This window comes from Gorilla gorilla, chromosome 4 (assembly GCF_029281585.2).
Source record: "Gorilla gorilla gorilla isolate KB3781 chromosome 4, NHGRI_mGorGor1-v2.1_pri, whole genome shotgun sequence".
Lineage (NCBI taxonomy): Eukaryota > Metazoa > Chordata > Mammalia > Primates > Hominidae > Gorilla > Gorilla gorilla.
In genome coordinates, this window is record NC_073228.2 from 144,153,969 (window position 1) to 144,168,655 (window position 14,687).

Below are 14,687 nucleotides of genomic sequence, written 5' to 3' on the forward strand. Positions count from 1 at the left end.
CACGGATAGGCAGTGAGTTATTCCATAACTTTTTCCAAGATATGATCTTTATTTTACTAGTAAGTTAAAATATAGCAATAGATAAAATATTTTAAAATTACTATCCAATGAGTATTAGAGGACAGATAGAGAGCAGAGTACTCCTTGTACAAAAGCAGAATGTCATAGAGAAATATAAATATACTTTGACACAAATGCCAAAGTCTCAGTCAGACACACGCATACAGGATGTATATTGTGATCCAAATCTTTTTACTCTGAGCCAGTGTAAAGGTTGGGCTTAGGGCAGTCATGCTCTTATCTATTTAAAGATACATTTTTGATACTAGACTCCTGTTGCTGTACCAATTTTGGTATCAGAATACTTCAAGTCCTCTTCAAAGCGAAAAGGATAGTGGCTTCCAAGTAATGTAGTTCATTTCAAGACAACTGATCTACTGCAAAACAAGAGTTGGTAATAAGAGTTCCTGGCCAGGACAATGAAGTAACATTCTCCCAGACAGGTCCATTTGAACTTAAATTATATAAATGAAATAAGCATACACTCCTCACAAAAGCATGGGCACTAATGGTACATGTAACACACTAGTAATCCTAATTATTTCATCAGAGTAAAGGATATTTGCAGTTAACAGCAATTTCTGATATTATAAATAAAAAAGAATGACAAAAGGCATTACCAAGTGTGTGTTCATATATATGAACTGACTCACCTTCTAAGTCAATATTTTTCTGAGCTCCTTCTTGGATATTTCATTAAGCAGATTATGTTCCTTGACATGAACATTTCAGTCCTCTCTCTCAGACTAGATAGTAAGTTATTCCTAACTTTGCACTATGAGATAAGTGGCAGCTAAAATCAGAAAATTCTTGGTATGGCTTAAAATTGACTGTTTTCAGAGAAATTCAGCTAATTAAGTCAGTTACAGCACACAATTCCTCAGTGACAAAGTTAACAGTTCAAGACTGCTGCTACCTTAATATTTTTACATAGGAACAGCAAGCAAATGGTATTTTTCACCTTTCACTCAGTTGCTTATCATTGACTGGAAAACACTGTAGTATCCCGCAAATGACTGCTACTTTTCATACAACAAAGGTTGATTTTGTTTAATCCTTTGTCAGCTAAAAAAAAAAAAGGCCAGGTCTTTTGATGTCAGGAAATGCAGAAGCAAGCAAAGTCCACCAAGTAGCTAAATGAATCAATTACATTTATGTTTTTAAAACAGGTCCAAAGCCTAAAATAAGTAACCCCATAGCAAGTTTATTTTAGTATGTTTGTACTCTCCAAGATAACAGACTTTTCCCTTTTTTAACAAGAGACATCTAATTAGCATAACATTTTCAAAATTAATTTCCTGTGTTTTGGTGAGAATCTTTAGACTCTGGGGCATATGGGAGGGGAAGCAGGGAAAGAATTATTAAAAAGTACTCGTCTGCAGAAGAAACAGGACTATGTAAATCTTACGCAAATGTTTGTTAACTCCCTCTGGCACAAAAACCGTGATGTCATTCTAGACAGCAGTAGAGCAGAGTTATAATGAACATCAAGTTTTTAAATCACTGACAACTTAAGGAAATTAAGAATATGACTTAAAAATCTCCTCTCCCCAGAGTACTAAATCTGCGCAAGAGGAGTGTGTGCCCATCTGGGGTTATATACATATTCAGCGTCAAGAAAACTGAAGTCATTTTTCCCTGCACAACAGGAAAAGTTGTTGTTGTTTTCCCTTAGAACTCTGGGCAATGAAAGCCATGACTTTAAATGGCTCTATATAAAAACACAAGAAGGGTGGGTCATGTTCTATTAGTAAAAGCAGCTGAACACCAAGAACTTCTCTTTCTTCAAGTAAAATCTAAAAAATAATCTCATCTTACTTTTGACAACTATCTTTGCTTCACTTTCTCTAAAATACAGATTAATACCTTTAAAGAGGGTATAAAATGAATTTATAAATTTGCATTTGTAATGTGACTCTCACACCAAAAGTAATCTCACACATTATTTTTTCCCCTGTAGTATGCACTAAATAAAATATCCAAATTTGATTCTGCTGAGAGCAACAATATAAACTATTTTTACTGTAATATCAACAGTATTTATCAACAATATCAATAATATTTACTATACTAAGATTTTTAAAATTTCATTTCCTAATCTCTTAGCAATAAAATATAGTATGACCATTTCTTCAGTTTTAAAATTACCTGAAATTGACTGGAAGACCAACTCTATAGCTACATGAAATTGTAAAAGGGCTGCAAAACTTGAAGCAGTATGAGCATACCCCTTTCTATTAACATTTAACATAACTAAGGAAAGCTGCATATATTTCATCCCACCTTTACTAAATGCCACGATTCAAATTATAGGCCAACATCCAAACTAAGAAATACAATCACAACAAAACCAACATAACATTCTAAACTAAGGGCAGTTCAGCCAAGCTGTCATAAAGAGTTCAGATTTCTACAACCTAAACAGTTGAAAAACTGCTTAACTATTTAGACTTTTTTTAAATTGTTACCTATCAGGAATACACCTACTGTTTCACTTTCTACTTATGCCACATTTATCTTAAGTTTTACACTTCTGGATCTTTCAATTGTTAGAGATCAACCATTAAATTACTTCAACAAGTAGAAATAGTAACACCGCTCCCAAACAGCAATTTTTGCATTGCTAGACACTTATCTAGTTGGCAGATTTATACCATTGTTCATTCTTAGTTCCTTAAATGTAAAAAATACCCACAGAATGGTAGCATACCTCTAAATTAGTTTAAATATGGTACAAAGTTATTTTTAGTTAGGTTCAAGTTTTAAAAAGGCACTAATTGTTCTTTTTAAAGGCTAATCTACTCAAGTTCCTCATATTAAAAAAAAAGTTAATTTGTCTCTTTTGGAAAAAAGGAATGTTATTTATGTAATGCTCAAGCAAAAAGGGTGTTCAAATAATAGATCTGACATCAAATCAGGGTTAGGATCATACTTATTGTTCATAAAAGTAAGTTTGACATTTATTCTAATGATGGACCTTTCAAACACTAGTATGGTTAAATGTCATTTATATGCACTTTCAAATATAATTCTTATATTAAAAATACTCCTATCCTCTACTATGCAAAGTAGAAAAGGAAGAAAACCCCCACAAGCAATTATAAACATTTTTATCCATGAAAAAATATATACAAGAAATATTCACATAACATTTAAGATTTGTCTATTCCCTCCTTGCATGCTAGAAAGATGCAAAGAAAAACACTTCCAAATATTCAGACAGATCATTCCCCAGTTGTAACTTTCATCATAGTTCTCAAAGCAGTATGGTGAGGTCAGCTCACAAACAGCTTAAGTAGCAAAACTAGAAATTGGTGGTAGTAGTATCAGGCTACATAACAGCCTCTCTAAAGAAGATGAAGTAAGAGAACTAAAATGTGCTGGCAACACGCCAAAAGACTGGATGGAATATAGCTTTGAGCAACAAATACTCAGAGCTTACAGTATATAGCAATTCATCATCTCTTATCCTGTAACTTGACTTTCCTTGTTTTAAACCAAAAATAGCCATGTATAAGAGGTATTTAACACTACAAAATGTGTCCATACTTATGAAATGAAAGATATCTGGGTCTGCAATGATTTGTTTAACTAAATACATACCCTAAAAAAAAAATCTGACTTACATTCTGTGTGAAGATGAGGAAGGTAAAATGGATAAAAATACACTGATATTATTATGCATAAAATAGCCTTTATTCTCTAAGGATTATACTACCCTCAAGCATAATCTTTAAGGTTTGGGTTTTCTATATTTTTAGTTCTGAGTATCTCTTCAACTGGCTGGTATTTAGAATTAGACAACCTTCTCAATATATTTAATGAAGAATTAATCCTGTCAGATCAGAGGACGTGATTTTGGTCAGATATAATTTTTTTGACCTTAGTCAAAATATATGTTACTTTTATAATTTCATCTTACATGGATCATATATTAAAATAGGATAATAAACTCATTCTTAAGTCTCTAACACTTTCTAAAATACTTTTTTTCTAAGAAACCAAAAGAAAAAAGTTATTTTAGGCCAGAAAAAAGAATCAGATTCAATTCAAATCAATACACATTTAATAGCTATTTTGTGCCAGACATTATACTGAGAATGAGGAAACAAAGATAATATATATACATGGTCTCCCAGAGCTGACAAGCTGGCTGGGAAGACTGACCCATTTAAACACACCTACACACTCAATGTGCTTTACTAGCTGTAGGAACAAAAGCCCTGCTATCGCCAAGGAAAGAGTGAATGAGTCTGCCCCAGGGGCTGGAAAAATCTTCAGAGGCAAAGTAAGAGTAGAGCTATGTCTTGAAGGATAAGAATTTCACAAGGAAAGGAGAAATATAGCCAGCCAAGGACAATGTTATTCGCCAAAGACTGAGCAAAAGCAAAAAAGCACAAAAACATAACATGTGTGAGGAAACCTATGTGGCAAGGGTAGGATAACAATTTCTAGTACATGTGCTACTCACTCTTCTACCCTCACTGTGTAACAGACATCACTAATCAATTAAAGCATGTTTAAAACCCATTTGACATCTCAAAATTCTTCTCAACATATAATACAAACTAGTAGAAGGGGGTAGGTCCATGAGATGAAATATACATGCTATCCTAACCCTGGAAAAAGAAAGTGGTGGGACCTGAGGCAAAGGGTAAATTAAGAACAGATTATGAATAACCATGAATGCAAGGCCAACAAGTTTAGATTTTATCCTGTGGACAACAGAGGATGAACAAAGGACTTTAGGAAGAATATTGATGTGATTAATTCTGAAAGATATGTGAAGAATGGATTTGGACAGACAGAATGAAGGCAGGAAGAAAGAACAGTTAAGATGCTATCATAAAAGTCCAGGCAAGAAGCAATGAGACCTGAATTTCAGCAATGGGAAAATCTACTGCATGTTCTAAAAGAAAAATGAAGTTTTGGATTTTATTATAACCATTTTATTACGGTTTTAAAATGAAAATTTGAGAAAAAGTAATATTCTAGTCAGAATTCCCAAATAACACTCAAAAAGGAAAAGAAAAAACAAAGTAAGGTAAAGACTAGAATTAAAGAAGTGAATCACAATGATACCCAAAATTACTCGACTATAAATTCAGAAATAGATATCTCAGGTTTAGCATCAAGAAAGAGAACATCCTCATGACCAGACTAATACTCAGCAAGTCTTTTCTTCCTCTCAGGGCACTAATACGCTAGCCAAACAACAAACGCTATTCACCTTACATGCCCCTACAATACAGGGTCAAACTCATACTCCCGGTGAGATGCAGACAGCACTAAAGTCAAATTTAAAACAGAAGTCTGAAATCATGTAGAAGCTCAACTTTATCCAAACATTTAAAACTCCCCACTTCTTTTAAGAAACATTATTTATATGAAATAAACCTTCTGGAAATAATACCATTCTACTATTAATTAATTCATATCCTAGCCTTTAAATTCCAAAATTCTTGGTATGGAAAACAACTTATCTGTAGCACTTTGGAAAATATGTACAAAAAACAACTCTCCTAACACTTCTGCAGAACGTTTAATAAATGAAACTATTCTAATTAAAAATTAAAACTTCACTGTAGCTCAAAAGCCCAAAGGGAGTAAAACAGTTTTTCTATTTTGAAAAAGGAATTCTTTAGCTATTGCAAACAAAGGCTAGTGCAGTGATGTGAAATCCAAGTACAACATGTTAATAAAGCTGGCATTACTGTTTTAAGACCTAAGGATATTCATATTAAGGATAAAATTATCCTGTAGTGAATGCCAACAATGCATTTCATACTACACAGACACATATTCAAGGGTTCTACTTTGTTCCAATTCTTTTGTGTCCCAGTAACAAACTCTCAAATTGGGATCCTTATCCTCTTAAGCTAAAATGAAATATATGAGCTTGGACATAAAATTTACTTGTGCTATATTATTCATTCTGAGAAAGCAAATCAGATGAACAATGTAACATAATCTAATTCTGAACCATAAAGATATGGATTAGTCAGTGATGAGCAGGTCTACTTCTCATGATGTCATTCCAAAGTCATTATTAAATTTTACACATGTTATTCTTTCTTCAAATCAATCACAAAACAAGTTATCCCAAGACTGAGGTCAAATTCCATTCTAACTAAAAGATCTCCAAATCTGAAGTAATGGTCTACTTACTAAGTAATACTCAAAAACCAAATTCCAGAAAAACCCTCCTCCTGTACCTCCCCCCAACTTGAAAAAAAAAAAAACAGTCTTCTCCTTTTAGCTCATTGTAATGGAATGTGACCTGTACTTAAGGGCTTTTCCATTCCTTTTTTTCTGCTTACAGAATATGAAGCAGACCTATTCTCTCTCACAAGGGTAATATGCTTTTAAAAGAAAAAAAAAGTGAAATGTACGAAGTTAATAATGTATTAATTAGAACAAAAGTAAAATAATGTACTACATTTCTCACATGTGAGTTGTCCTCCTATTAGAACAATGCATGACACTTAGAATGAGTGTATTTTTTACTTTTTTTTTTTTTGAGGCAGAGTTTCACTCTTGTTGCCCAGGCTGGAGTGTAATGGCGCAATCTCAGCTCACTGCAACCTCCACCTCCTGGGTTCGAGCAGTTCTCCTGCCTCAGCCTCGTAACTGGGATTACAGGTGTGCGCCACCATGCCTCGCTAATTTTTGTATTTTTAGTAGAGATGGGGTTTCACCATGTTGGCCAGGCTGGTCTCAAACCCCTAACCTCAGGGGATCCACCCACCTCGGCCTCCTGCAGTGCTGAGATTACAGGCATGAGCCACTATGCCTGGCCAGAATTAGTGTATTTAAATGACAATTGAATCTTTATTTTTATTTTACAACACTGATCAGACATCTGAAAGATTTATGATTTGTATCACTCCTAATAAATTAAGCAGGGAAGAGGAGGTTAAAACTGCACCTACTTAAATAAATCTTCTTCACATACAATATAATATTGCTATAAACATTTTCCATGACAAATCATTTTTATTACTGAACTTACACTTAAGTACCTAATCATAGACAGAACAGGAAAGTAAGCACTTAAGAAATGTACTTCGAGGCCAGGGGCGGTGGCTCACGCCTGTAATCCCAGCACTGTGGGAGGCCAAGGCGGGCGGATCAAGAGGAGAGATTGAGACCATCCTGGCCAACACGGTAAAACCCCATTTCTACTAAAAATACAAAAATTAGCTGGGCGTGGTAGCATGCGCCTGTAGTCCCAGCTACTCAGGAGGCTGAGGCAGAATTGTTTGAACCCAAGAGGCGGACGCTGCAGTGAGCCAGAATCACACCACTGCACTCTAGCCTGGCAACAGAGTGAGACTCTGTCTCAAAAAAAAAAAAAAAAAAAAAAAAAATGTACTTTAAAGTCTAAACTTAAACACTTTAATTAATCTACCTGAAGTTCAGCTCCTCATTTTAAAAAAAGAAAGCATTTAATTAGATAATCTTTAAAGTTATTTCTAAGATACTTTAACCTGCCGGGTGTGGTGACTCACACCTGTAATCCAGCACTTTGGGAGGCTGAGGTGGGTGGATCAGGAGGTCAGGAGTTCCAGACCATCCTGGCAAATATGGTAAAACCCCGTCTCTACTAAAAACACAAAAATTAGTAGGGCGTGGTGGCACGCGCCCGTAATCCCAGTCACTCAGGAGGCTGAAGCAGGGGAATCGCTTGAACCCAGGAGACGGAGATTGCAGTGAGCCAAGATCGGGCCATTGCACTCCAGCCTGGGCGATATAGCGAAACTCCATCTCAAAAAAAAAAAAAGATACTTACTTTAAACCAAAGTTTCTTTTGTTTTGAGACAGAGTCTAGCTCTGCTGCCCAGGCTGGAGTGCAGTGGCATGATTTCGGCTCACTGCAACCTCCACCTCCAGGGTTCAAGCGACTCTCCTGCCTCAGCCTCCCAAGTAGCCGAGACTACAGGCAAGTGCCACCATGCTCAGCTAATCTTTGTATTTGTGGTAGATACAGGGTTCCACCATACTGGCCAACAGGCTGCCCTCAAGTGATCCACTCGCCTCGACCTCCCAAAGTGCCAGGATTACAGGCATGAGCCACCACACCTGGCCTAACCCAAGTTTTAAGATGAACAAATTCTATTTAACTCGGACAAAAGCACTCCCAAAATAACTCCATTAAGGACACATTTTACTTACATTCTTCCTACACCTTCATACATGTTAGTCTCATCTACCAAAGTCATGATCTCTGTATCTGTAAGATGTGCATGCTTTTTCGTTCTGTTTAGCTGTTCAATCTGTATGTCTGCGAGCTTCACCTTCTGTTGAGTGTCAATAACTTTGGCTTGAAGCTCTGTGAAGGCCTAATAAAAACAAGTCCATGATTTAGTAGGTAAAACATTTTACAGGAAACATTTACGTCAAATCCAAATATATTAAAACAAAATATGCTAGCCAGAGACAAAGCTGTGAAATTTACCAAACATCAATAAAAGTCAAAATAACTGTAAACAAGCAAGTCACCATACTAAATACTGAATTTACAATCATCAGAAGATACAATCAGTGTGAAGCAAATCAAATGCACATTAAGTAATAACCATATTAAGTAACAAGTACTCAAGGAGTAGTAAAAGAAATAAATGCAATAGTCAAGGATGAAACCCAGAGATTCAAAACAAGAACCATAAAAGTAATAACTCACTACATTTGTATTGCACAATTAGGTTTCAAAGCACTTTCTCACATTAGTTTGAAATATTAACATGGGAATATTAATATAAGAATATTAATGAGGAAATATAATAAATATCTCATTTATGCCTCTCAATAATTCCATGAGTTAGCATTGGCAGTCTCATCATCCACAATTTACAAATTAAGTAACCAAATGAGTTAAGAGATAAAAGTGGTTTGCACAAGGTTAAACAACTATTAGGGGGAAAGGCAGGTGTTATTTAAATCCATTTATTCTAACCCCTCAGTTCAGCAATCTTTCCATTCCACTGTCTATAGTAATATTCATAATATGAACATTTTTAAGAGGAAGACGAAAAAAGAGAGTGAGAAAAAATGCAAAGCACTGGCAAAAGAATTGCATCATGATCTTCATCCACAGATACCAGGCCAAATTTGACCCTTGCGTACACTTACTTAACTGGAAGATAAACAGTTCTTGGATACTTTTGTTGAAGTGCCTGGAATGACTTTCACATGCTGTTAAATTTGTGCCTTAATAATAACATCTGTGACTGCAATGCACAGCAAAGGCTACTACATAATTTTTATTGTGACCTTGTTTTCACCTACTAGTAAGGTTTTGAAAGATTTACTTTGGGGAAGGGGAGGGGCCTGAAATTTCCTATTTGTCTCCACCCAAAAAAAGGACCCTGTAAAAACATTAGAAGATAAAACCTTTAAACAAGCTTTTAAATTAATTGGTTATCAAAATTATTCAGTTTAAGTTTGTAATCATTTTCTTAGTTTGCATTCACCGCCCGCAAGTTTCAAATGTAGCAATAAATTCAAAAGTACCGGGAGGCAAATCCATTCACTAAACCCTGATTTAAATCGGTACTTTTACCAGAAGAAAAGGTAAATTTTTAGAATGCACAATTTTGTTTTGAAATGTAAAATTCCAGGTATCATCTGACTGCTCTGTATAGCTTGCTAAGGAAGCTAGTATACCATTAAAGATGAGCTAGTATACTGTTAAAGATTAGAGACTCCACCTAAGAGCTAAACTTACAAGATTCAAGAACAAAAGCAAGACACAAACACATAATATCCTCAGAACAGTAACAAAAGCTTCATTTGTTAGAAGCAACAGCTATTTTGGCTGTCCTATTTCTTTTACACAAGTTGACCACAGGCAGTCTTAACTAAGATGTTGCTCATCTGAAGAACCCAAAATAGTGGTCAAAAAAGTGTGAGATAAGACAGAGAATACTGGATTCTAGTCCCAACTTCTGACAGACTTTTCTGGCACTGGTTCCTTTTCCAGAAAAGTAGATTTAAAATAGATAAATTCTAGGGTCCTTTCCAATCCACCCCACCGCACAAAGCATACTGGTTTGGGGTCATTAGTGGTGTTAGAATGCTGATCATTCTTAGATAGCAAAAATCTGAATAACAACACATTTATAAGCAACTGAGGAAAGCAGGAAACCCAATTCCTTCTGATACCGGTTTTATTTGGAAAACTTTACTGGTTTTGTTTTGTTTTTGACAATTCCTTCAAAAGAAGGAGGTTTTGTTTTGTTTTGTTTGACGAGTCCTTCAAAAGAAGTGGGGGGGGGGGGGGGGGCGGGTAAAATCCTGAAATGAACATTGCTGCTACAATGCCTGGTTTTCCGAACTGTAGATATTGCAACTTTCAAGGTACAGAACTGAATAAATGGCCTAAAAACAAAGGTTGGACTTGGAGTTTTTCAAAGCAAATGAGGCAGAATTACGGATGCCACAGCTCAGGCAAGGGGTCCGAAGGGACCCCCATTTGAAATGCTCTCTTTAGTTCTTACTATGAAAGTGAGTCCCTGAAGCCTCCAAACGCAACGAAATGTTTCTGGAGCTCAGAAAGACTGGACAAGCCCGAGACAGGCCCGCAGACTTACCCCACCCAGACCAACCGGCTCCTACCCAGCAAGAGCCGCTCGCCCCCCACCCCGTTTATGGAGACCCAGTGAGGCCTTAGGACTCTGGGAAGCCATTCCCTACTCCACTGGACCCTCCTTCCTTCTGCAAGGCTCGTGCCTCACTTGATATTCTTGTCTATAGTCCCCTCAGCCTCCAAAAAGAAGACCTCCGCCTGCCAAAGACCCTCTTTTACCTTCTTCAGCTCTAGATCCACGGGGGCGGCCATCTTGGTGCACTGTAAGCGCCTGCGCAGTGGGAGTTGGACTGAAATAGGGTGGGGGAAGGGCGCGTCTTACTTTGTGCGTCGGTCTTTCTTCTGCGCCTGCGCATGAGTTGGACTAACCGGGCTTCTTATCTTTCTCTGAGAATTGACTCCTGAAATATTTGGGTTTCGGATTCCGTGTCTTCACTACCTGACCGGTCAAGTCTGGCTTGCTCCTCCATATCTTCCAGACATAGCCCAACGCGCAGATTTCCCATGTGGCTTTAAGCAGTTTGCCAGCTAGCTTAATATGTGCTGCTAAACTGAGATGTATGTAGATGAGGTCAAACCCTCATCAGTCGATCAGTCCTTCAGCTAGTCGCTGTGCTGTCAGCGATGAGTAAGAGTAAGTCCAGAACCTCAGGCATGACAGTTTGGGAAAGACTATTGGAAAGCTTGTCTGGAGTGTTCTTTCCAAAACGAACTTATTACTTCCAAAAGCTTCCCAAAGACCTTCTAGGCACAGTGGTTCTCAAGAGAGGTTGAATACGTTAGTTTAAAAAAAATGCAGGTTCTCTGGGTCTCATCTCAAACGTACTCAGAATCTTTGAGAATACGGTCTGGAAATTTGCACTTTTGCAGACTACCCCAGTGACCTAATGGTGCAACTCCTCCGCGGATCACTTTTTTGAGAATCTCTGCCATAAAAGGACCTGGCATTTGAACCAGAATAGATAATAATTGACTTTTGGAAATGGAAAAAAAAGTTTACCTACTCTAAAAACTGTTATGCTAAGAGAAAGTGCTACATAAATAATTAGGAAATTTATTTTATTTTTTAAAAAAAGAAAGGAAGAGAGAAAGAAAACAAACTGTTAGGGAGATGAAAGGGCAGGGAATTTGGAACCAGCCTAATCTAGATTCAAGGCTTGGTCTGCCTTTAGCCTATGTCTGGTTCCATTTACTAACTGTGTGACTTTGAGCAAGTCACTTGGATATTTTGTGGGGTTTTTTTTTTTTGTACGTTTGTTTGTTTTTTGAGACAGGATCTTGCTCTGTCACCCAGGCTCGAGTGCAATGGTGCAATCACGGCTCACTCCAGCCTCTACCTCCCGCGCTCAAGCGATCCTCCCACCTCAGCCTCGTGAGTAGCGCTGGGACTACAGGCGCGCGCCACCCACACCCAGCTAATTTTTATATTTTTGTACAGATAGGTTTTCACCTTGTTGCCCAAGCTGGTCTCAAACTCCTGAGCTCAAACAATCCGCTCTCCTTGGTCACCCAAAGTGCTGTAGTGCTGTGATATTAAAGGCTTGAGCCACCGCACCCGGCCACATTTTTTTTTTTTTTTTTTTTTGAGCCAGGGTCTCGCTCTGTCACACAGGCTGGAATGCAGTGGCACGATCTCGGCTCACTGCAACCTCTGCCTCCCAGGATCAAGTGATTCTCCTGCCTCAGCCTCCCGAGTAGCTGGGATTACAGGCGCCTGCCACCACGCCCGGCTAATTTTTGTAGTTTTGGTAGAGACGGGTTTCACCGTGTTGCCCAGGCTGGTCTCCAACTCCCAGCCTCAAGTGATGCGCCTGCCTCGGCCTCCCAAAGGGCTGGGATTACAGGCAAGCCACCACGTCCAGCATCTGCCGCCTATTTTTAATGAGCTTCAGTCTTCTCATGTTTGAGAGTGACCATATTGACCTAACAGGGTTATTGTGAGAAATAAACGAGATCAGGATAAAAAGCTCCAAACATAGCTCCATGCACACAAGTAGATACTCAATAAATCACTGGTGTAGTTAATCGCCGTCCTGTTTGTCTTTCAAAGTCCAGCAAATGGGCACTACATCCCCCATCACACAGAGCAAAGACAATCTCTCCTCTGAACTCCCCTCACAACATCTATTTCTCTCTCAAGGCATATAACACTGTCTACCTTTTTTTAGAAAACATTTTTCTTAGACTGTAAGCTCCTTGAAATCAAGAACTATGGAATAATGGTTCTTCCACCTCTTGTACCTAGAACACCTGTCACAGTGCATCACAGGGAAAAAAAAATACAAAATGGATACTAGATGTGAGTAAATTATTCTGGAAAAAAAAAAAAGAAGACTCATTCCTCCCTAATTTAAGAAAGAGTAAAAAGGATCTGATATTTTGATTCTCTGGGACCTTCTTAGATTCTCATTACAGATGATCAATAAATACTGACTGATTAGCCAGGCATGGTGGCATGCCCCTGTAGTCCCAGCTACTCAGGAGGCTGAGGCAGGAGAATCGTGTGAGGCCTGGAGGCCAAGGCTGCAGTGAGTGGGGATCAATTGTGTCATTGCACTCCAGCCTGAAAGACAGAGTGAGACCTTGTCTCAAAAAATAAAATAAAATAAAATAAAATAGTGATTGAATATTGAAATTCAAAAAAACTCTGAAATACTGTCCTGTACATTACCTCATGAGACTTTCGAAACAGTCCTCATAGAGATGTATGGACTGTAAAAGTTAAGAGCCTGGGCTAAGCTGTCAGACAACCTGGGTACAAATACTGATTATACTACTTAAGGGTAATATGATCTTAGGCAAGAGTCTTCTCTGCATTGTTTGTTTGGTCATTGTTTCTCTTTGTATATTTGTATACTACTTCTTCCTCATGAGTTTAATTTCCTTCTTTTTTTTTTTTTTCTTTTTTGAGACATAGTCTCATTCTGTCACCCAGGCTAGAGTGCAGTGGTTCAATCTCGGCTCACTGCAGCCTCCACCTCCCGGGTTCCAGCAATTCTCCTGCCTCAGCCTCCCTAGTAGCTTGGATTACAGGTGCATGTCACCACCTGGCTACTTTTTGTATTTCTTGTAAAGATGGGGTTTCACCATGTTGGCCAGGCTGGTCTTGAACTCCTGACCCCAGGTGATCCACCTGCCTCAGCCTCCCAAAGTGCTGGGATTACAGGCATGAGCCACTGCACCCAGCCTAATTTCCTTCATGATAAAGGAAATCCTTCAGTTCTTTTAGTAAGAATGTCTGATAAGTAAATTCTCTTCATCTTTGTTTTACAGGTTGAATTGTGCCCCCCACAAAAGAAATGTTGAAGTCCTAACTCCCAGTACCTCAGAATGTGACCCTATTTGAAAGTAGGGTTTTGGGACAGGCGTGGTGGCTCATACCTGTAATCCTAGCAGTTTGGGAGACTGAGGCGGGAGGATTCTTTGAGCCCATGAGTTTGAGACCAGCCTGGACAATAGGGCGAGACCTCATCTCTACAAAAAATAAAAAAAATTAACCGAGTGTGGTGGCAGTTATCTATATTCCCAGTTACTTGGGAGGCTGCAATAGGTGCATTGCTTGAGCCCAGGAAGTTGAGGCTCCAGTAAGCTATGATCTACCACTGCACTCCCGCCTGGGTGACAGAGCAAAGCCATGTCTCAAAAAATAAAAAGAAAGGAAGAAAGGAAGGAAGGAAGGAAGGAAGGAAGGAAGGAAGGAAGGAAGGAAGGAAGGAAGGAAGGAAATGGAGTTTTTACAGAGGTAATCAAGTTAAATGAGGTTATTAGAGTGGGCCCTAATGCAATATGACTGATGTCTTTATATAAAGGGGAACTTTGGACACATACAGACACACACACAAGGAGGACTATGTGAACAGACATAAGGAGAAAGCCATGTCAAACCTGGGGCTATCAGGCCGGGCGTGGTGGCTCACGCCTGTAATCCCAGCACTTTGGGAGGCCAAGGCAGGCAGATCACCTGAGGTCGGGAGTTCAAGACCAGCCTGACCAACATGGAGAAGCCCCGTCTCTACTAAAAATACAAAATTAGCGGGGC

The 14,687-nt window shown here is 38.3% G+C and overlaps 1 protein-coding gene across 1 annotated transcript in view; it reads right to left on the reverse strand.

Moving 5' to 3' along the window:
* The window catches only part of PFDN1 (prefoldin subunit 1), a 58,789-nt gene extending 47,395 nt beyond the window's left edge, over positions 1-11,394 (reverse strand). Inside the window, exons 1-2 of the mRNA XM_019028034.4 lie at positions 10,868-11,394; positions 8,236-8,402 (exon numbers count right to left, since the gene is read on the reverse strand). Coding sequence (XP_018883579.1) covers positions 8,236-8,402; positions 10,868-10,900 — 200 coding nt within the window. The 5' untranslated portion in view covers positions 10,901-11,394. The remainder of the gene's footprint in view (positions 1-8,235; positions 8,403-10,867) is intronic.
* Positions 11,395-14,687: the final 3,293 nt, after the last annotated feature.